General features: G+C 39.9%; 2 protein-coding genes and 1 long non-coding RNA gene across 4 annotated transcripts in view; 2 read left to right on the top strand and 1 right to left on the bottom strand.

Annotated features, from left to right (window-relative positions):
* The window catches only part of LOC146479190 (uncharacterized), a 203,616-nt gene that overhangs the window by 55,184 nt on the left and 124,023 nt on the right, over positions 1-24,409 (bottom strand). The gene's annotated exons all lie outside the window — the stretch shown is intronic.
* On the top strand, positions 6,822-14,875 carry LOC146479205 (uncharacterized). 2 transcript variants are annotated; one of them, XM_085111453.1, is made up of 2 exons: positions 6,822-7,204; positions 13,076-14,875. In XM_085111453.1, the coding sequence occupies exons 1-2, from the start codon at positions 6,979-6,981 to the stop codon at positions 14,548-14,550; spliced, it is 1,701 nt and encodes a 566-aa protein (XP_084967579.1). In that variant the 5' UTR covers positions 6,822-6,978; the 3' UTR covers positions 14,551-14,875. The 2 variants fall into 2 exon arrangements, with proteins under 2 accessions (XP_084967579.1, XP_084967578.1); XM_085111452.1 differs by lacking the exon at positions 6,822-7,204 and adding an exon at positions 10,393-10,683.
* Positions 17,297-24,409, top strand: part of LOC146479204 (uncharacterized) — a 26,118-nt gene continuing 19,005 nt past the window's right edge. Inside the window, exons 1-3 of the mRNA XM_085111463.1 lie at positions 17,297-17,376; positions 20,070-22,448; positions 23,726-23,839. Of these exons, the coding sequence (XP_084967589.1) occupies positions 20,145-22,448; positions 23,726-23,839 (2,418 nt within the window). The 5' untranslated portion in view covers positions 17,297-17,376; positions 20,070-20,144. The remainder of the gene's footprint in view (positions 17,377-20,069; positions 22,449-23,725; positions 23,840-24,409) is intronic.

The following is a 24,409-nucleotide window of genomic DNA, read 5'->3' as shown; positions in this document are numbered from 1 at the left end:
AGGAGAACCGCATATATATTAAAGGACAGAAGAGATATTTAATTTTGCATACGAAAAAACACACATGTATTCAAACGGAGTTTACAATTGTAAGGCTACAATTGTAATTTACACGTGTATTCTGCCAAGGGATACACGTGTAAATTCCAGTGTGGAAAATTCTTTTATTGAATCCTTGTATTTACAAGTCGGACTTTACACGTGTAAATTACACGTGTAAAAACTACAAATGTAATTTCTTTATTGAATTGACCCCTGGACCGTTATTTTGACGCGCGCACACAAAAGAAACCCACTGAAGGGTTGATGAACTAGTCCCAACTGGGTCAATGTTAAAGACTTCCAGTAATATTAATTGAATTCGTTTTCCACTTGAGCGCGTTGATAACAAGGACCCAGGGCCGAGTTGTTCAAAGGCCGATTAAGCTAATCTTGGATTAACGCGAACTTTGATTGAAGTATATTTACTTATCCGTTAGGATTCGTCCAAAAGATTTTTGTCCCTCAGTTTTGCCTTAGACTTTTCTTTACCATTAGATTAAAATGAGCCTTTAAAATCATCTGTAATGAGCAAGTTGAAAACCTCGGTTAACTTTTAATTGTGGATTAGCGCTAGCGATAATCGGCTTTCGAACAACCCGGCCAAGGTTGTTAGCTTCAAGTCTAAACGATTTATTCAGTTCTATGGCTCCTGGCTATATTCATGTCAACTCTAGGGCTGAAATAACTCATGCATCGCGTCACTTCAACGTGACATAAACCAACCAGTGTAATGTTCCTATTGTCACAAATCCCAAACGTAATCAGATTGATTTTAAAACTCAAGTTGTTTGAAAGTGTACATATCCTGACAGGTGGACTTGCACATTATGCCAGCATTTTTGTGAAGCAAAAGTGTTAAGCATTAGTCGAGCCTTTTTAGTGGCGTTTTACTTGAAAATTAATTTATTTTTAGAGAAACTAAAAGCATTTTTTGAAGAGAAAATGACAACGGGAACTCGATACCAAAGGGCAAGGGCAAGTCTTGGTACAAGGGGGAAATCCGAGTTTCCATTTTACCGGCTTCAAGAGCCTCTATTAAATTACTTCGCCTCCTACCGTGCAAGGCCTCTCTTAGAGTCTATTTAAATTAGTGATCTCCCGGTTACTCCGACATCTTCAGCTCGTAACCTTGGTGTAATTTTTTTTAACAATGTGCAAGTCTCTGCATTATGAAATTAGGTACATTGCCAAAATTAGAAAATACGTCACCGAAGAAAGTGCAAAACCTGCTGAACACGCCTTGGTTATTTCCAAATGGATAATTGCAATTTGTTGTTGTATGGACTTCCTAATCATCTCCTGTCCGGGTTGAAATCAGTTCAAAACCATGCAGCTAGAATAATCAAGTTTTCTAGGAAGTTTGATCCTATAACCCCTGTGTTAAAGGAACTTCACTGGCTACCTGTTCGCCTACCTGTTAGTTACTTACAGAATTTACTCCATTACAAAACATCATGTCGCACGCTTAGGTCATCGTCTCAAGGAAAGACTTTTGGCCATATGAAGCGCTCGTCTAAAATTAAATCTTATGGGGACCGTGCCTTTGAAGTAACTGCACCGAAAATGTGGAACACTCTACCTTTGGATTTAGGACTTTTGCAGTTCCATGCATGGATACTTTCAAAAAACGTTTGAAAACTTATCTTTTTAAAATGGCCTTTAGATAGTGATTTTTGTATGTTAGAAAACCTTTTTTTTTTTCTTTTAGATAATTTTAGTTTTGAACTTGATATTCCAATCCTTCTTTATAGCATTATTCATTGTAAAGCGCCATGACCAAGTATTGATTTGGCGCAATATAAGTATATGCTGCTATCACTCCTTTACTAATATAGTACTCTCTCTGGCGTAGATAACATTTGGAAATATTAATATTGTGGTTTTCTTAACACCAACCCGATGGACAGATTCATCAATTCACAACTCCTTATAGATATTAGATACTTTTATATTATCACATTCTCTTGTTGTCATATCCTCTTAATACATAAATTAGAGGAATGCTCGCCGTCAAACTAGCCCAGAGAAAGACTCACAACTAGTCAACCATGTGCTCTCTTTATTACTCTCATCCCATAATTATCTCGGCCTAGGTTGCTACTTCATGTAATACACGACATCCCTCCTTTTCTTAAAGAAAAACAAAGAGTAACAGTCCTCTAAGCAACTAATGACTTAACAAGGTTAGTAAGTTCAAACAGTATCTTTTCTCTCGATGAGTGTCCTTAACAAATGCTTAGTCACAAGTTCTTTGGCTTTAACGACTTGGTAAACTCATAGGTGACTAGTCCACTATTCCTTAACAAAGTCTTTGTATTTCTGTGGCAGTGTCCTCTGTCTCTGAGGTCTTTCATACCTCGGTCTTGCTGGGGTACTAGGCACTGTTGCTTGATCAAGTACAACATCCTTATGGAGTGGAACTGCCTCATTTTCATTCTTCACACTTGCTCGTGTTAATGGTGTAAACCTGGTCAAAGGTATACTTGATGGTGTGGCGGGTGCCACTGGTGTCAATTCACATGTAGCTTGACTTGGATTGTGGTAGGTACAGTGGATGTATCTCCTACTGCAGATTCGCCTGGAACAGCAGATGGTGCTTTGATTGCAGACATAGGGGTCTCTGACACGAACTTCTTTACATGGGAAGTATTTCTCGAGTACTGGGTCCCACCCTGGGATTCTACCACGACACTGTTGCCTGTCTTGCTTACATCTTGGAATGGTGATGGATTAAATGGTGTGGAGAAATTATCCTTCTTCTCTTGCCTCACAAGTACTTGGTCACCAACTTGAAGATCAGACGGTCTCGCATTCATAAACTTATCGGCATACGCTTTGGTCTTTGCTTTGACCTCTGCATCCCTGTCACGGATTTCCAAATCTGGACGATAATCAGCATGTAGTTCTGGCAGCTTCCCCTTTATCTTCCGATTGAACAACAATTCGGCAGGGCTTTTGCCGGTAGTCGCGTGGTCAATACCTCGGTACTTGGTCACATATCTTCTTAACTCCTTCTTCCAGTCCAACCTTTCAGTCTGAGCAATGCGAATTCTCTTCATTGAGGAGGAATTTTGCCTTTCAACTTCTCCGTTAGCCTGGGGCCATTTGGGTGTAGTCTTGAGATGCACAATTCCATTCTGCTTACAGTACTCCTGAAACTCTTCTGAGCAGAACTGTGGTCTATTCTCGGTTTTCACTGTGACGCCATTGAAAAAAAAAATCGAAACCATTCCATGAATGAAGTCAAGAAATGGACATGGTATAGAAGATAAATAAATAAGGCATCTGTCCGAGTGTCAGGTCTGTGCGGCATTCCGTACTCGAGTTATTTGACAAAATGTTCCACATAAATTTAAAGAGCTTAGTATGGAGACGCCATGTTTGTGTCCCTCTGAGGGGCACAAACATGGCGGCCGGAAATACGAAAAAACATCTGGAGTTCACTTTTGCCAGAAAAGAGGTTTGTTTGCCCTTGTCAATTTTCGAATGTTTAGATTAATATTTCTCCTCAAACTTAAATTGTTTAGAATGCTGAAAATCACCCGAAGAGTCATTTTTAAGATACGGAAAAGCTCTGTCACGGCCGTCCTCCTTATGTCACGCACGATGGAAACTCGGAAATTGAAACTGTTCTACTTTCAAAAGAAAGCACGACATCGAGCTAAGAAATTGTGAACAGACATATTTTTAGGTAATCTTTCCTTAAATGAAGGTAAAAATTTTGTAGGCCCCCCAGTTTTGAATTTTAGAATTTGGTGACGTCACGTGAAAACCGAGAATTGTCAGACTTGATAGTTGTGGGAAGACCGTGGCGACTGAAAATCTCTTCTAGGTCGTCGATTACTTTCACAGTGGTAGTGGATGTCATGATCGCATACTCATAGTAACGGCTATAGTAGTCAACAACAACTAGTATCGAGTGTCCAGATGGGAGTGGTCCTAGAAGATCTATGGGCAGATCTTGCCAAGGTCCCTCTGGTAATGTCGTAGACCTCAATGGCTCCGTTGGGTCTGGACGTGCCACCAGTTGACATCCATAACAAGACTTGCAAAATTTCTCTGCTGCCTTATCCATACAAGGCCACCATACTTTGCTTCTCAAGTTTTGCTTTGTTCCTCGATTCCCAAATGTCCCTCATGGGCTAAGGCAATTGCTTGAGACCTTAGCTTGCTTGGCAGCACAATACGGGTACCTCTTAGGACTAGTTGCTCGATCACACACAGTTCACCTGCAGCTGGTGAATAAGCCTTGCATTTCTCAAATCGACCAGTTTTAACTGCTTCTCTCAGAGCTATCAACTCTTCGTCCACTGCAGATGCTTCTTCAACTTCTGTTGTAGTTAGGGCTGCGGGTGTAGCACTGATGGCTGCAAATCGGACATATTCTTCTGCTCCATGTTCATAACTCGTTGCTTTGTTCCGACTTAGCAAACGGGAGAGAGGGTCAGCTATGTTGCTTTTCCCTGGAGCATACACAATGCGGAAGTTGTACCGGTTGTAGACGGATTACCCATCGTTCACTTCGGGCTGAGGGTTTGGAACAGGGACCATAGATGACTTCCAATGGTTTGTGGTCGGTTACCAGATCAAACCTCATTCCATAGATGTATGCATGGAATCTCTCGCATGCCCAAACAAGAGCAAGGGTCTCCTTTTCAGTTTGGGAGTATTTGCGTTCACACTCTGTGAGGCTGCGGCTTGCATAGCAAATTGGCGCCCATTCTCCATCCTGGCTTTGCACTAACACGGCTCCAAGGCCAACGGGACTCGCGTCTGCGATGACTTTGCTTGGTGCATTCTTGTCGAAGTATGCGAGTGTTCCTGCTTCAGCCATGCTTTGCTTCAATGACTCCAAAGCAGCTTTTTGTTCAGCTCCAAAATGGAATGGGACATCTTTCCTGTTTAGTTGCCTCAGTGGTTCTGAGAGTGTGGCAAAATGAGGAATAAATCTGCTGCTGTAATTAGCCAATCCCAGGAAGCTTCGTGCTTTGCTGACAGTCGTTGGTTCTCTTGTCTCCTGCAGAGCTCTAACTCTTTCCTCTGTTGGGCCAATTCCTTTTTCAGAGAGCAGAATGCCCATAAAAACCAATCTGTCCACACTGAACAGGCATTTGTCAACATTGAGGGTCAAACCATGCTGTCTGAGACGTTGCATAGTTTTGTGAAGGCGCTGGTCATGAGTTGTCTGGTCTGGGCCATGTACAATGATGTCGTCAGAGATATTGTCGACTTCCTCTATTCCAGCCAAGGCGTTAGATATCTCATGTTGGTACTGCTCACTTGCTGAACTCACACCAAACAAAAGGCGCTTATGCCTGTACAAGCCTTTGTGTGTCACAAAGGTGGTTATCTGGCGTGACTCAGGACTAAGTTCCAGCTGATGATATCCCCACTTTAAATCTAACTTGCTGAAAACTTTGGAGCCCGACCCCGACGCTATTTTTGCTCGAAGACATCTTGTGCCTATCCCATCCTCGTCGCCAATGTCGTATCCTCTTAATACATAAATTAGAGGAATGCTCGCCGTCAAACTAGCTCAGAGAAAGACTCACAACTAGTCAACCATGTGCTCTCTTTATTACTCTCATCCCATAATAATCTCGGCCTAGGTTGCTACTTCATGTAATACACGACACCTGTATCTTATTTACTCCCATATCCGGAAAATCGAAAGTTACAATCGGGTAGTGGTGTTTGTGACATTTTAGAGAACGTTGGCTCGTGCGACCAGTCACGAGTTCGTCTCCAAAACCGACAACTTAGAACGTTGCACGGACAAAACTTTTCCTCGAAGGGAATGCCGTGCGATGTTTCTAAAATTATCAAGGGAAAAAGTGGCTTGATAGGAACATAAGAAAAATATAACAAAAAGAATCGTGCATGCCGAGGAATGCTAACAATATTTTCAAGTGAAACGTTCTGTAGCATTTTCAAAGTTCTTGCCATGAGATTTGTCTGTTGATTGAAGGATCAAATATAATTAACGGAGCAAAATCATGCTATCATTTTAATTGACAGGATCGAGTTTACGGATGAGAAAATCTTGGAATAAATAATTTAGTAGGTAGATAAAAATATCAAAGAGGAGTTAATATTTCTTATGGATAAGACCTGGTTCTTAACTGTTCCGAAGCTAATTTCTCCTTAATGTGTCTTGAACGGATACTATATCTGTGAAAGAAATGTGACGTTTTGTTTAAAGCCTGTCTAATAACTAAAGTGTTTTTTTTTTCAGTCAGTAACACAGTTATACTCGGAAATAGAAAATCCGAGTTCTCACAACAGCAGTCCGAACGTAGGTTGGACTCAAGTTGGGAAAACTCGGAGTTTTCTTCGGAGTATCCCAGTGTCACATCTAACCATAGAAATATTTGATCGATAACCTCACATCATGCTCATACCAGTTCTGTATCCTAATAGTTCTGGGAATTAAACTTTGCCCCAACGATTAAAAATGTTTTACTTGGCTTTGCTTTTCTACAGTAAAATATACTGAATTTTGAGAGTTTCTTAAGAGAATGTTCTTCCTGATGGACTAGCAACAAAGGCAGCACAGGAATGGATCTAAACGGAGTCGATAATCGAATCAAGGAGTCTTTGTCTAAAAAAAGGGCGTGATGAAAATCACATCGTATGCGTGACAAATTAAGTAAAATTCCGGTTCTTGACGGGTATTGCTTCATTAATAGATAGGTGATAATAGTTCTCATTAAATCGAGGAGGTAATGTTTGATCAGGTTTGTGATAGAAAACATTACTTGGCAGTAACACATAGGCTCTTGAGTTCTTGTGTCAAGAGCCGGTTCTCATTGATTGATAAATTGGGTTATTCAAAAAGGAAATATATAGCGTTCACGTAGAAGCCTCGCCTAGAACATATCATACAACAGTCTTGAAAGTGTTGGGAGTCGCTTGTCTGTAAGGTTTCTGTGCACGATGAAATGCTTTTTGGTAGAAATCCTGCTCACTTGCTTCGTGTGGTCAGTTGTGACACAGGCGGTGAAACCCACGGCAAGCATCGACGTAAAGAAGGCTCAGTGTTATGTAAATAACAACTTTTTTACTGGGCCAAATTGCAAGAAAATCGAACAACAGCTGGCCGAAATAAAAGAAGAAATCAGAGCACAGAAGGGGAACCTAACGACCGAACAAACCGGAAGAGGTTTGTGAAAATACCGGCTAGGGTTTGATATTTTAAATGCGTGATATGGTTCTTCTGGATAAATGGCATTAGAAATTCCATGAGGTCTGGCACGTTTGATTCTTGGCTCATGCGTCTACAAGATGCGACAATTCTCCGGTACTTTCTTTCTTGCAATAATTCTTCATCAGACTAAAATAATAATGTTACACCCCTTAAACCTTTCTTGGCGTAGAAGACGCGAAATCACGGGGAGGTGGGGTTGGATAAGAGGCTCAGGCTCGAGTCTTGAATTAGGGCTAGGCTCCTTCCCCGAACGGGGAGGATAGAAGCTAGTTTTGTGATGTGTAGGACTAATTGAAGCTATGGTTTTTGAGTCGTTTGGTTTGAAACTAAGTACGGTTTGACCTTCAGGGAACAGTTGTTCATAGCCCGACTAATCTAATCCTCGGAAAAAAGAAATCCTAGTGTTCCTGATAGGAGCACTCGGATTTTTTTTTCCGAGTATGCCTGTGTCACTTTCTAGAATAATACATCATTCTCATTCATTCACCAGGCTGGAAATATACCATTACATTTATTTCATCTACCACACGTTCGACATTCAAATCCTAGCAGTATCCAGGATGTTTGTCCCATGAACCTAGTTTAATGGCCTTAGCTCCCACGAGTCTCCTGTAGCTCAGTGGTAGAGCATCCGAACTAGTAATCGGAAGGTCTTTGGTTCGACTCCTGATAGGAGCACTCGGTTTTCTTTTTTCCAAGTATGCCTGTGTCACTTTCTAGAATAATACATCCTTCTCATTCATACACCAGGCTGGAAATATACCAGCACATTTATTTCATAATCTAATCCTGTTTTGACGTGAAATATAACTCGAGTTTAATTAACACAACATTAGTCCGATCGTAGGTTGGACTCAAGTTGGGAGAACTCGGATTTTTCCTCGGAGTATCCCAGTGTCACATCTAAACATGAAAATATTTGATCGATAACCTCACATCATACCAGTTCTGTATCCTAATAGTTCTGCGAATTCAACTTTGCCAAAACGATTAAAAATGTTTTAGTTGACTTTCCTTTTCTACAGTACAATACACTGAATTTTGAGAGTTTCTTAAGAGAATGTTCTTCCTGATGGATTAGCAACAAAGGCAGCACAGGAATGGTTTACCTAAACGGAGTCGATCTTTGTCTAAAAAACAGGTCGTGATGAAGATCACATCGTATGCGTGGCAAATTAAGTAAAATTCCTGTTCTTGACGGGTTTGATAGATAGGTGATAATAGTTCTCATTAAATCGAGGAGGTATTGTTTGATCAGGTTTGTGATAGAAAACATTACTTGGCAGTAACGCATAGGCTCTTGAGTTCTTGTGTCAAGAGCCGGTTCTCATTGATTGATAAATTGGGTTATTCAAAAAGGAAATATATAGCGTTCACGTAGAAGCCTCGCCTAGAACATATCATACAACAGTCTTGAAAGTGTTGGGAGTCGCTTTTCTGTGAGGTTCTTGTACACGATGAAATGCTTTTTGGTAGTAATCCTGCTCACTTGCTTCGTGTGGTCAGTTGTGACACAGGCGGTTAAACCCACGGCAAGCATCGCCGTAAAGAAGGCTCAGTGTTACGTGAATAACAACTTTTTTACTGGGCCAAATTGCAAGAAAATCGAACAACAGCTGACTGAAATAAAAGAAGAAATCAGAGCACAGAAGGGGAACCTAACGATTGAACAAACTGGAAGAGGTTTGTGAAAATACCGGCTAGGGTTTGATATTTTAAATGCGTGATATGGTTCTTCTGGATAAATGGCATTAGAAATTCCATGAGGTCTGGCACGTTTGATTCTTGGCTCATGCGTCTACAAGATGCGACAGTTCTCCGGTACTTTCTTTCTTGCAATAATTCTTCATCAGACTAAAATAATAATGTTACACCCCTTAAACCTTTCTTGGCGTAGAAGACGCGAAATCACGGGGAGGTGGGGTTGGATAAGAGGCTCGAACTCGAGTCTTGAATTAGGGCTAGGCTCCTTCCCCGAACGGGGAGGATAGAAGCTAGTTTTGTGATGTGTAGGACTAATTGAAGCTCTGGTTTTTGAGTCGTTTGGTTTGAAACTAAGTACGGTTTGACCTTCAGGGAACAGTTGTTCATAGCCCGACTAATCTAATCCTCGGAAAAAAGAAATCCTAGTGTTCCTGATAGGAGCACTCGGATTTTTTTTTCCGAGTATGCCTGTGTCACTTTCTAGAATAATACATCATTCTCATTCATTCACCAGGCTGGAAATATACCATTACATTTATTTCATCTACCACACGTTCGACATTCAAATCATAGAAGTATGCAGGATGTTTGTCCCATGAACCTAGTTTAATAGCCTTAGCTCCCACGAGTCTCCTGTAGCTCAGTGGTAGAGCATCCGAACTAGTAATCGGAAGGTCTTTGGTTCGACTCCTGATAGGAGCACTCGGTTTTCTTTTTTCCAAGTATGCCTGTGTCACTTTCTAGAATAATACATCCTTCTCATTCATACACCAGGCTGGAAATATACCATCACATTTATTTCATAATCTAATCCTGTTTTGACGTGAAATATAACTCGAGTTTAATTAACACAACAGCAGTCCGATCGTAGTTTGGACTCAAGTTGGGAGAACTCGGATTTTTCCTCGGAGTATCCCAGTGTCACATCTAAACATGAAAATATTTGATCGATAACCTCTCATCATACCAGTTCTGTATCCTAATAGTTCTGCGAATTAAACTTTGCCAAAACGATTAAAAATGTTTTAGTTGACTTTCCTTTTCTACGGTACAATATACTGAATTTTGAGAGTTTCTTAAGAGAATGTTCTTCCCGATGGATTAGCAACAAAGGCAGCACAGGAATGGTATATCTAAACGGAGTCGATAATCGAATCAAGGAGTCGATCTTTGTCTAAAAAAAAGGTCGTGATGAAGATCACATCGTATGCATGGCAAATTAAGTAAAATTCCTGTTCTTGACGGGTATTGCTTCATTGATAGATAGGTGATAATAGTTCTCGATCATTAAACTTAAGAGGTATTGTTTGATCAGGTTTGTGATAGAAAACATTACTTGGCAGTAACACATAGGCCCTTGAGTTCTTGTGTCAAGAGGTTTTCATTGATTGATAGATTGGGTTATTCAAAAAGGAAATATATAGCGTTCACGTAGAAGCCTCGCCTGGAACATATCATACAATGAAATGTTGGGAGTCGCTTGTCTGTGAGGTTTTTGTACACGATGAAATGCTTTTTGGTAGTAATCCTGCTCACTTGCTTCGTGTGGTCAGTTGCGACTCAGGCGCTGAAACCCACGGCAAGCATCGACGTAAAGAAGGCTAAGTGTTATGTAAATAACAACTTTTTTGCTGGGCCAAATTGCAAGAAAATCGAACAACAGCTGGCCGAAATAAAAGAAGAAATCAGAACACAGAAACGGAACCTAACTACTGAACAAACTGGAAGAGGTTTGTAAAAATACTAGGGCTTGATATTTCCAATGCTTGATATGGTTCTTCTGGATAAATGGCATTAGAAATTCCATGAGGTCTGGCACGTTTGATTCTATGGTCCTGTGTGTACAAGATGCGACAGTTCTCTGGTCCTTTCTTTCTTGCAATAATTTTTCGTCAGGTTTTCTAACATTCCGGCTTTCTATAAACATGATAATGTAACACCTCTTCAGCTTATTCCTGGTACAGAAGGGTCGAATCCTGGGGAATGGGGCTAGGCTAGGTTCCTTCCCGAACGGGGAGGATAGAGTGTGTTGGACTAATTGAAGGTATGGTTGTTGAGTCATTTGGTTTGACACTTCTTAGTAAGAACGGTTTGTCCTTCGGAGCCCAATTACTCTAATCCTAGGTTAACGTGAACTGACTCGAGTTTAATTACTAATCAACAGTGATTTTTCCAAAAAGATATTTGTCCCTCAGTTTTGACTTGGACTTTCGAACAACCGGGCCCTGGTGTGTAAATTAATACTGACTGAGTTTCAAGTTTCAAGGAAAACGGGACTCGTCCAGCATATAAATGTGCCGATTTCCTTTCCTTTCCTTTTAACGAAACGAGAGAAAAAGAAATAGCCAAAAGAGCGCCTTCCCTTTGGAACCCGCTTGCACATGCAAGTTTGGATGCAGCTTTTGTCGCACCTCAGTGTAATTTTACTCGCACAGCACTGCTACTTCAAATCGCACGTGTACGAACGTTACTGGTATCAAATTTCAAATATGTTCGAAATCCTGCAATATAGCTATAGATCGCGCTGAAATTGCCGCTAGTTTGCCCGCGCGATTTGAAACTTGTACTTGAGTGCGATATTAGTTTCATGTAAAAAGTGCCGCAAAAATCGCATCTGTATTAACGACGGTGTCTCCTTTTGCTAATGCGCATACCTTTTGTGCATTTTGTTACGGTCCGAGATGCTCTGATTTCTTAAGGACGGTTTTTCGAGCGGTATATGAATATGCAAGAAATGAAGATCTTAGCGAGCGTTATTGAAGTCCATAATTGCGGGTAGCCACCCATTGTTCAGAGATAATTAAGTTTTAGGTTGGAAAAAAAACTCCATACATTGTAATGTATTTTGAAGCTTTTTTTTAGATATATTGTTGGTCAATTATCTCTGAACAAGATGTCCTTAATGGCATTTTCGCGGGATGCTTAATGTCATTGTGGCCTAATTTATTCCCATTGTATGCTTCGCAGATTTATAAAACTATCCTAGCTAGTCACAAAGATGACGTGATGTTAACGTTGTTTCCGTATTCAATTGTGTAACGCTACTTATCGTTATACCGGAAATGGCATCAGCATGACGTGACCTGACTTACGTTTCCTATTCTGGTTACTGATGTAATTTCAATAAAAGTGTAAAATTACAAATTGTTCTCGTTTCACCAAAAAGACACAAAGAACACAGGCAAAAAGCTTTCCTAAATGATAAATTTCAGTAAAGATTGACAATCGAACCTTTAATCTTTTTGTAAAGTGGATTTCCAGTAACGTCTAAGCATCATTTCGACAAAGTGATGTGATGTGTGTTTAAGGTTATCAATGACCTCTTCTCCTCGCATCGTGGTTCTACAACTTTCAAACAAAGCATGATTCCTTCGCCAGGAACTCTCCAATTTCCACCGTTTTTACTGTCGATTGCATCTTAGAAGTTATTCTTTCGATTTACCGCTTCAAAATGGTTAATTTTCTTTTTAAAAACGGCATAGTTGAGTGTAAAACATGTAAACAATATGGCCGCCACAATTCTTGGTTTTCACATGACGTCATAAAAAAACTTAAATTCATAACTAAACACAATTTTGGGTTTTTATCTTCATCGCATAAAAGAACATATAAATTTCCATCGGCTTGCTTGTTTTCAACAGGATAACATTCTTTGTTTTGAAAATTGAACAGTTTGAATTTTAGATTTTTGCGCAGTGCGTGACAGAAGGATTCCTGCGCTAAACATGTCACGTACATGAAAACATCGATTTGCCTCGTTTTTTTTTTTAGGTCTCATCAGCTAACACGTAATAGAAACGTCTATGTCAATGTGTGAAAGTTCAGCAGAGAGTACAAAGGCTTTGAAATAGCCAAGGTAAACTCCAGATGTTTTTGTTTGTTTCTGACCGCCATGTTGGTGCCCTTCAGACGGGGCACCAACATGGCGTCCAATACTAAACTCTGTAATATTTCCATGATATATTTTCTCGGATAACTCGATTACAAGATCATGAGATATCGCACAGCCCTGTGGCTTTCACACGTTGTTTATGAATAATTTCTTGACTTTATCTATTGAATGGTTGAGGATTTTATTTCTTAATAATATACGCTAAATTCGTTGTTATTTCCTTTCCAAAGGTAACACAACATGTAATCTATGTTCATTGCCATGGCAACTTGCATATCACCACGATGCAAATGGGAACGCTATAGCAGGGTGGAAATATGGTCTGATATCTGCCGTGTTAAGGGGGGCACGCGTGCGCGTGGTGACTGGAAATTCTTACAGCACGGAGACGGACAACGTATTTTTGCATGCTGGCCGCGTGTCCGCGCAGCTGCTTCAACACGTCAGCAAAGCCTCATGGGACAAGTTTCAAGACAATGCCTACTGGTGGTGGGTGATGGTGAACACTGATGGGCTGATGCAGATGACCAGGTACAATGTGGGCTCAAATACTCATCGCGGAACCAACAGTATGAAGAGAAGCATCAAGTGGTATGTGCAGACCTCAGCGTTGCTACAAGCGCCATCGTACTCGCACCTGGCTGACGGCAGTAAGGTTCAGGGCGACTTAAATGATCTGGAAAGCAAAGTTAAAAATGGCCGCGAAATCCGGTGTGTCAGTGACAAAAAGTACTCATTTCCCATCCAGAACGTCGCTATTAACAATAATCCTAAGTTCGTTTCCGGGCAAAGCTTAGACCACATAAGCCAACGTATTAGCGGTAACCTCATACAGTTTCAAAGCAATGCGTACTGGTGGTTCACCGTGGTTACTACTCGTGGATTACGTGACATGTCACGCTGGACTGTTGGGACTCACCAGTCACGAGGTCACACCCAAGGTACAACAGCAATTGAGTGGTTTGCAGATGACTGCTGGCAGGAAGTATTCTCCCATGATGCCAATGGAACACAGCTGTCAGGATCACGCCACATGTTGACGTCAGCTTTGATGTCTGGTCATCGCGTTCGTTTCCAGTTCCCCGCATGGAATTATTATACTGCTGAGGCTGACAATCTGTCCGTTCGCAGAGGTCACGTGACAGCCCAGGCACTCAAACATGTCAGCAAGAATGGTTTGACCGGATTTCAAAATGATGCTTACTGGTATTGGCTGATGGTTTCCACCACGGGAACTGTCCGTGCCACACGGTACAATGTGGGAGAACACAAGCACCGGGGTGACTCAACAAACAAGCTGACAGTGAAATGGTTTATTGACACCAGGCCATGGATAGAAGCCTTATCAAATGACCAGTCTGGAAATGTGTTGAGTGGAAGCCGAAGTACTCTGGTGCAGGCTGTCAGAGCTGGAGCAGATGTACGCTGTGTGCAAGGAGATGAAGTGCAAGGATATGCATACAAGGCTCAAAACTTGGCCGTGTCTCCAGATGGCAACCATGTAGCTGCCCAAGCTGTAAGTCATGTCAGCATGAAGTCAGCACCCAATCCACTCGAGGTGATGATCCAGCCCAACGCCTATTGGTGGTTCACTATCGTATCCACAGCTGGCTTGAGAGAAATGTCCCGCTGGACCGTTGGTGCGCATGTGGATCGTGGACATACCGCTGGCAAAGTTGGCCAGAAATGGTTTGTCAACAAATGAAAGCGACCCTCTAGTCAACAGGCCTCGTGGTGGCAGCATACTGGCCACACCAACAGCCAATAATAACAAGTTATATACCAGACTTGTAGTGTAGCGTTCTCGTCCGCATAATTTGATTTGTGGTGACCAATGTGGCAATAGTTATAAAGTGGAATTGTTATTGTTCCTGAGTTTCTGCTTAAACCAAGAAGCAATTGTTAATTTTTTAAAGGTATTGTCTGTTCTTATCACTCGAGTCCATCCTTGAGCGAGAAGAAAGCTCGTAGTGTAGTTTGTGTTGGATTATTAACTGTTATAAAAAAAATAAAAGGTTTTCTTGGTTAAATCGATGAATTACTTTCAGTTCTACCAAATCTGCAATGAAACACAAGGAACCGTGCAACTGTAAGATGATTCGAGGGGATGGGGCATTAAGGCAGTTAATGGGAAGGCTCACTTACTAGTTTGGGGAAAAATAGTTTCGTTTTGTAAACTATATACGGGTATTAGTTGCAACAAAGGGTGAGGTTAAAGGCTGGCTTAGATCTATTTAGGGTAAACTGAAAATTGAAGGTTAAACAACAAATAAGCTGCAAAACAGCAGTATTTGGAGGCAGACACCAATTCATCGAAAGACTGGACTCCCGTGCGCCCATCTAGGTATGATAGGTAAACAGTCACAGTCACTTTTTTGAATCGTCGTTTATTCTTGGACTGTCCGTTTCCACATACCGTAAACGGTTCAATTAAGGACGGTGCCTACTTTTGCGCGGTTTATGACAAGCAAGGGCTATTGAAATCCAAAAAGAAAACTGGGGGGAAACCACACATTTTTTAGAGATAATTAAGCAACAATTGTTCTAAAAAGCAGCAAATTACAAAGAAATGTATGGTGTTTTTTTTCCAAATTGAAGCTTTATTATCTCTGAAAAATGCAGGGTTCCCCCAATTTTCTTTTTGGATACCAAGAGCGCTTGCTGAGTTCTGTTTTCTCCGCATAGTTTTAAACCGCGCAAAAATATCCCTGCATTGGTAGGCACCACCCGTAGGATACCCGAGTATTTCGAGATGCGCAGAACCTATGCGCAGTAACAAAAGTAGGCACCGTCCTTTAGGAAGTTTGCGCTGATTAAGGTTTTGCTCCTTTTGGCCCAATGCTCTCGCGCGCTTACCCCGCTTGGCTTGAAGGAAACGGAAACGACTGCTACGCAGGCTAAAAATTTTCCATTTTCTTCATCCGAACTCCACGAACTTGCGGATCTCAGGGTTTTCAAATACGGCCGTTCAATAGACCAACTCAAATAAAATGTGACATAGAAAGTTGCATTCTAGGGATTTATTTGCAATATTGTCAGACTAACAGACACCCTGGGGCCATATGGAGCATAACGAAGACCGATTTTTCGAAACTGTCTGATCTTTCAGATATCATACCTCCAAAACAAAGTTGGTGATCCCCCATTTTTTTGGCATTTTAATTTCTGAAATGAGAAACTCATTACCTAGCTACAGCAAACGTTTTGTGACAAAAACATTAATTAATGTTACAAGATTTTCGCGTTAAGCCCCCTTCCCCCTTCCCTCCTCCCACTAAGCAAGCCGCCGGGCCAGATATCATTCGGGGAAGGGAAAAGGCGAAAAGGCGGGCGAGAGTCGACCCCTTTTCCCAGTATCCCTAAGTGCTCACGCTCACTCTCTATCCAGACAGGGACCGCTTATTCTAGACTTCAGGTAAAATTCTGTACGACAGAACGAGGCAATAAATAAATAAATAAATAAATAAATAAATAAATAAATAAATAAATAAATAAACAAGCAAATAAACAAATAAATAAATAAACAAGCAAATAAATAAATAAATAAATAAACAAGCAAATAAATAAATAAATAAATAAACAAGCAAATAAATAAATAAATAAACAAGCAAATAAATAAATAAATAAATGAACAAGCAAATAAATAAACAAACAAATAAATAAATAAATAAGTTTTTAATTTAAAGGGATTTGCTGAGCAAAGACATGCAAAAATTGCAGAGAGATTTAGGGCTCGACGTTTCCGAGTCATCTTAACTCCATTATCAAGACAAAAAAATCAGTTTGTGAACGCGGATATTTAAATAGGCTAGATAATGGAGTCAAGATGACTCCGAAACGTCGAGCCCTAAATCTCTCTGTAATTTTTGCAAATAAATAAGTAAATAAATAAATAAATAAATAAATAGATAAATAAATAAATAAATAAATAAATAAATAAATTAATAGATAAATAAATAAATAAATAAATAAATAAATAAATAAATAAATGAATAAGTAAATAGGTCAGTCTAAAAGACAAAAGACGAAAGAACATAGTACATTTAACAATTATTCCACGAGCGCGCGTTGGATATGAGATGATAGATAGCCAACGAGGCGCGTAGCGCCGAGTTGGCTATAATCATCTCATATCCAACAAGCGCAAGTGGAATAATTGTTTTATTAAAAACAATCAAGAAATATTGCTAGATCTAACTGATTTCGCTGTGAGAGACGAACCAGCAGACAATTTAATGGCCGCCATTTCTTGGCTATGGTATAATTGCTCATATACCATGGCCGCTCAGCCAATCAAATCCCTTGAATTGCATTATACAATGATCCAGTTTTTAATAAATAAGCATATCCTTCTCTTGACGGAGAGTAACCTTCACCCTTTACCCACCCTCCCACATCCGCACCGTTCGTCAAGCAAAGTACACCCCAGCCCTACCCTTGCTCTAAATGCTTGTTGCCACAGACATCAAACATGGCGGATTTGACTTTTTTGGAAGCTGTTCCAGGTGCCCAAGATGGTCGAGGACTAAAGGTAATTGAATTCATTTTAAGGATATATACCCACTATTTGGCTATTTGATATCTTTGAAGAAGAAACTTAACTAAGTAGGTCGTCAGTGTGTGCTTTGTAGATGATATGTGAAGAACATGTGAGTTTAACTTTCGATCCACGATCGATTCCGTCATTAAACAAGCTGGTTCTTGCAAAAATCGTGCTATGGTTGTCGCTTTTTTTGAACAACATAAACGAAGCCATTACAACAAAGACGTTCTCGCACAATCCATGCACTTTGATGTTTATTCTGTTGCACTGTACTACAATTATAATTTTTTGTATAGTGCATGAAGCTTGATATTGCTGAATAATTTGTGAACCGCAACTGTCAGTTTAATCGTTAACTTACATACATAAGCCTTTAAAAATATTTTGGTCTGTCTATGCGTGTTTTGCAGGATTGCAAAGCCGTATTGTCAATTTTTGTCGCGCATGAAACGCTTTTTGAGTGTGTTTGTAATAACTGAGGGTACGGTCTGTGTAAGTCGAGCATCGATTGATCGAAGGCTACCAAGTAATGTGTTGAGGTTTAGTTCATTATCGCAAGTCTTCTTTCGAATTCTTTAGCTTGTTAAATTTAGGTTATTTTACTTAAATTTATTAACTAAATATGCGGTTTCGCGTGTTGCGTTTTGTTCCGTTTAGTAATAAATCTAACGCCACAGATCGTTTGAATTAGTGTACTTCCGCCTTGTACTTTTTCCTCATTCTGATCTCTCTGCTAAGCTTGCAATGACATTACTGCTTAAGGGTACTTCCTGGGTTCGATAGGGTGAAAAAGTGAAAAAACATTTTTTTCGACCAAATAGAATTTGGGGATTTTATCTAACATTTACTGAAAAAAAGATTGAAAAATATTAAAAAAAAAGCGCGAGATATTTAGGAAAACGTATTTCCATATAAAAGTAAATAAATAAAAAAGGTGTCATAATCTTCTTAGTGCGAGACGCCCCAGAGGAATTTTCGCGGCAAAATGTTTCATCCGGGAGCTCTTATTTCAGAAATAAGCATATTTTGTTTACATCTCGCCTACAGAAAATTTCTCACTTCGAATTTTATATTCTTCGCACTTTCCACATGGAAAAGTCATCAAAAAAAACGAAAAGAGCCTGTGGATAAAATCCCTGAAGAAGCCAGGGCCTAAGAAAAAGGGAAAGATAGGTTTCAGCGAAGATCGAAAACGTGATCTTGCAGAGAGCAACAGAGGCTCTTGGTTCGACCAAGAAACTCTAGTCGACGTTAAAGGTTCTGTCGAAGGTGATCACCAAGAAATGGAGCAGCGGCCTTCAAATTTATCCACTGTTATTGGATCAAGTACACAGAGGTCGATTGCGGTGCAAAAGTCCTGCAGGGTAACTTTGCAAGCATCCTGTGAAAATATCAAATATCATATTCTGCATCCAGTGGGCCGATTTCTTTCTTCTGCAGCGAGATAAAACCAAATAACGTTTTACTGTGCGTTTGTAATGAAACATTGGAATAAAATCAACAAGAATTAGACCGATGAAATAGAACTCACCAGAAACGCATGAGCCCACGTGTAATACTTTTTGCTCCGCTCCACGCTATCTTGAAGATTTCTTACGAAGAAATCACCATCGTACCTAAATAACAGGAAAAATGCAATTATACATTTCCTTTGAAACGAAATGAATAATCGCTTTAGCTTGAAGCGTAAATTACATTACACGCAATCAAAACGAACAACCTACCCAATAGATTTCATCTCTGATATCAGTGCACTCCTCAAACTCTCCGCTGACGCGCTTTCGGTTTCGTTAGCCTTGGTTTTCCCCCGTTTTCCTGGTTGATTTTTACGTTTTCCTTTCGCCACTTTCCCCATCTCGCTCGATCACAACAACGGAGTCTAAAACGTGTCTGCAATGCGATACTTTTTCCGCGAAATTCTGTGCTATTGTTGTTGACGCCATGGGGTCCTGTTGCTCGATTGGCTCGCCACCTAATGAGGTGTCATAATCTCCTGTGGAGGCTTGTTTTTCTTGCAAACCTTTATCGAGCGAAAACTCGCACTTGAATTTTGGCAGAGTATGTCGACTTTGAACGAATTAATAGGGTATGTAGTTTTGACGGATTGTCGTGAAATTTGGCCAGAAGATTTGAGGAATAGTGACAAACAAAAAGGTGTCAGGGAATTTTGATTTTCAAAATATTTTTCCCGTGGCGACTGTTTACGCAACACGCCTCAAATATTTTTTGCTACTCAAACTTTAGACGTGGATATCTAAATAACCAATCAGAATTTCGAAAAAGCCTGGCACCTTTTTGTTGATTGATGCCTTGTGAATAACACTGTGCAGCGATTTCGTTCTTCGCGCGGCGTTCGATAACCGATTAATTCAATGGAACGACCATCGGTCGATTCGAGGTTCTACTGGCTCCTGGCACTTAAAAGAGGAAAAGATCGCTAAATTATATTTTTTATAGGAAACTACATTTGTTAAGCTTTATAATGATATATAGTTTGTTAGAGATTTATTAAAACTTGCGCGCGTATGAATTTTTTTCGAAAGGACACCCGCGAACCCAGGAAGTATCCTTAAAAGAAAATTCAGTGTGTTTCTTTCCATTAATAAAATAAAATAAAAAGGGGTTACTGGTATGTAAATGTTTACCTGTCTTATTATTTTTGTTGTCATGTTTGCTTTTAGATTAGCATGATGTGGGACTGAATATCATTCAACCTTGTCCAGACCTGATAATAAGAGTACAATCAAACACATGCCATGGCAGAAGAAACACCAGAAAGAGTTCCATCAGGCGCTAATGCTGATGGCATGCTTCAAAGTTTAACACAAGGTATTTCTCTGGAAACAACTGAACATGCAAAGGAGGTTGTGATGGCAGCAACGGGTACATCTGAAGAGGAAGACAAAACTCTCTCAAAAATGTTATCAAAGTCAAACAAACCAGATGCGGATGAGAAACCGTCTGTGGAAACAGAAAGTAAAGTGGCCATGGCTGGTGGTAATCATGTTAAGTGCAATGAGAACATTGAACAGTCACAGTGTACACCCAAAATGTCTGAAAATTGTATTCAGGGCAAAGATGTGATAGAAAATGGAACTGAAAAGAACAATTTTGATACCGAATCAAATGTACAAGTAGATTACGAAAGTGGCTTCAGTGCCGAGACAGGTAAACTGCCAAAGCATTTCAAAACAACGGATAATAACTGTTTTGACAGAAGTGTCAACAATGAACTGTCTGATGGAGCAGAGAAGCTACCTGATGAAATGCCTGCCACATGGGCAAATTCTGGAAATGTCAGCTCAAGCGAAGATGAAAAATTACCTGAGCTCTTGTCAATCAAAGCTGAGGATACTTGCTCTGAAATAGAAGATGTGGAGGGGAGAGAAAGCTTAGGAGATCTCTATGCTGGAATGGATGCAAGTGGAGAGAGCAAGTCTATGGAGGAAATGCCAGGAGATTTCCCAGCGAACTCTCGTACAAATCTGCTATCAGGAACAGGGACAGAAAAGTGTTATCCCCCAGGTAAAGTAGTTGATTACGAGTCATCATCAGAGGATGATCAAATGGCTCCATCATCTTCACATTCTGAAGCGACCTCATCAGCAAGTGAATTGTCTGATGTGGTTGTACCAAGTGAAACTTCTGACGTAAGAAACAATGAAGAATTAGATAACGGTTCCATATCAATGACTGGAACCAGGGTTGATGATATTGCTGATGACAATACCTTGAATGCAGAAGCTTCTCAAGAACCAGCAGAAAAAAAGGCACAAGTCTTGGAAAGAATGTCTTCAGTGCTGTCTACAGGAACTCAAACATCATCAGAACCTGATGAAAACCTCCATCAAGATCAACTGGCCAAAGATCAGATCGTGAACACATGGAATTTTGAAGGCCTGAGTAGCATCCTGACCATGAAGGGCAATGGATCATTGAAGCTCCCTTTCTACTATCAGCCACAGATTGTCATGCATGAACAACAACCTGTTCTAGTGCTTCAGCCTGTTAGGTTGTCTCTGTCATCACCCAGCAGTAATGGTGATGTTCCTGGTGTAGGAAAAGGTACTGTAAAAGCCACAGTTCCAATCATTTTACCACTTGCCTCTCTTGATATGGAAAAGGCAACTAAAGATGCTGTCTTGGAGCAGATATTAGATGGAGATGCTTCTGAAATGTCTTCAACGACTAGCCAAGATTACCCTAAATATTCCTTGTTACAGAATGAATCCAGTGATGTCCCGCACTCACTTAATACAGCCCAGCTACGTGGATTTAATGACAGAGGTGGGGAACCTAGGTCTATAGGGACAGATTTGCCAGTTAGTAAAAGATCGGCAGAGGAAGAAAAACACTTAGAGGGAAGCAAAACGGACGGTTTGCCAGAGTGGGTGCCATTTGCTGAACTTGATAAAGCATTCTCTGCAGCTGCCGAAGGAGCTGCGACATCAAGCACAGAACCCACTGCAACCACGTTGACATTTCCAAGAGTTAGCTTACCAAGTACAAATCCTTTTGCAAGAGACCTTGCAGCACAACAAAATGGGCACAGTGAAGTCAAAGTTGATGATTTATCTAGCTTGGGTCTGGATAAAACAATGCAGCAGTCATTGTTTGGTCCTCCTACCTCATCAAATTTATCACCAGGTGCAAGACCCAAGCAGATCAAAGTTAACCAGGAGCCTGCTTCTGTTGGCAACACAACCAACCCATTTACCCCTGATTTGACACAGAAGAAGCGTGGAAGAAGGCAAGATCAAAATATCAATGAGCATTCGACTGAAGTCATTGTCACAGCAGATGTGCATTCTTCAGAAGTAAGCAGACCATTGCACAGATCTCCCAGGCGTCGACTTTCTAGCGGCTCCATGGTTACTCTTATTGAGACCACATATGCCGACACACCTCCGAGCTCTGCTGAATTGGCACCTGTACCTGCAGCTGCAAGTGAACCTAATGAGATAACCCAAGTTCAAGAAGATCCTAAACCACCATTGGGACCACCAGTGGGAAGCAAGGAAACACAATCAAACATCAAAATGAAAGGCAATCTTAAAGTGGTAAGTTTTAGATAATGCTTAGTTGGAATTGAATCTTAAGCTGAGCAGTTTTGAATTTATAGATAAGAGGTTACTTTCTAAAGAAACTACGGTGCTGTGTCATTGTTGGAGAGAAAAGAATGTTAGGTTTTTTCAACAGAGTTGGCCGAAAAGGGTAATTTGCCCACAGTAAAGGGATTCAAGTGCCGACATTTCGAGCGTTAGCCCTTTGACATCAGGGGTAGTTTATAATTACCGCTTGCAACTACAGCGATATTTATGTTTAAATATCAATTTGTGCTGAAATGAAATTCATCCTTTCTACTGAAGTTGCAGTATCTGGAAAAAAATGACATTGATCATTTGACTTAGCTTTATTAAGATCATTAAGATTAAGCTTCGACTATTTCTTAATTTTAGCCATAAGTTTCTTTTTTTTATTGTTATTATTATTAGGATGGCGCATTTGAATATATTTATATAGACATTTGCGCCTTATAAGCTTTTTAAATTAAATTAATTAAAAGACATGGGAGAAACATAATTAATAAATTATATTAATTTTTGTCTCATGTCCTGTGTCAGATCAATGGAGTAGTGGGATAAAGGTTTGCCCAAGAGTTTCTCGAATATTTTGCTTTGGAGTATATTGTTTCTTCCATAAGATTCTGATGTGATGACACTTTCAATTTTTTTTGAGGGATGATATAGTGTGTGATAACTGTGTTTCATCTTAGATAACTGGATGAAAGAAAATTATGATTAGTAGTAGTTGTTAATTTTAACATAGGTAATAAAAGGCAATGATTATGAAGCCTGGCAAGCTTCTTTGTCATATGTCTTTGTTAGCATTTACACAAGCCACAATAGATTTTGAAATGTGTCGGAGCAACTGACCAATCAAAGCATTCTTGTTAAAATATTTAAAATAATAACACCTTTGTTAATATGTTAAATGAAAAAGACTCATTGCTGCACTTTTCAGTGACATAAGGTCTCTGAACTAACAATTTGCATATTTCACTGCTGTCAATCATAATTACGGTGACAACTGGCTGACCACCAAAAAGACAGAAATCAACAAAGTGGATCGAAATCAACCATTCACAGTGTGATGCTGTTGAGCCAAATGTTTTTGTTTTCTTAGATGTCCGCTGCAGTGATTAATTGCAGTGAAAAGTGTAAGGGTTGGTTGAAATCTTGAACTTCAGAGCCGCATGTTATTGAAAGGCACAATAATATCCCTTTAGTTAGCTATTTTCATTCTAACTTCTATTTTTAATTTGTTTTGTCTTCAGCCAGGAAAAGTAGCTCCCTTTTGGATTCCTGATTTTGCTTGCTCTAACTGTACCAACTGCAATGTCAAATTTACCATGTTTCTAAGAAAACACCATTGTCGAGGTTGTGGGAAGGTGAGTTTCCTGATGTTGAAAAATAAAAGTGATAATGGAACCTTAATAATTAAGAGATTCTAAAGCACTGGCTAAATGATCAAATGTTTTCATAATTTTACATTGTGTATTGGAAGAACATTTGTTTCACCATTTAGCCACCTTTCTCAAATGTTATTTTTAAATGGTTTCCCATATTTTATCTAGATCAAACATCTTCATTCAACATTTTGCATTACGAGCATTAAATAAATGTTTGACCATTTAGCCACCTCTGCCAATGAAGCTTGTGCGAGTGGGAAAAAAAGAGCAACCAATAAACTTGAAAACAGAATTTGCGTAAGATCACAACTAGGCACATCATAATTTCAGCTGCAGTAATTTCCCGTTCAGAAGTTCATAAAGGGACTGGGTGCTAGTTTACACATTATTCAAATTGCATCAGGTTAAGAAATATGAGCCCCATCGCCAGAAAGATCACACAAAAATAAGTAAGTTTACCAAGTTTGGTTATGTTTCATTGCATAGTAACCATGCTATGTGTGTAACCAAAGCAGCCCAAATTCCATACAAATGTGTCGAATCCTGAGA

The sequence above is a fragment of the Pavona decussata genome, unplaced genomic scaffold, assembly GCF_977016875.1.
Source record: "Pavona decussata unplaced genomic scaffold, jaPavDecu1.1 SCAFFOLD_61, whole genome shotgun sequence".
Classification (NCBI taxonomy): Eukaryota; Metazoa; Cnidaria; class Anthozoa; order Scleractinia; family Agariciidae; genus Pavona; species Pavona decussata.
Note: the sequence above shows the minus strand (reverse complement) of the source record. Positions and strands in the feature narration are given on the sequence as shown.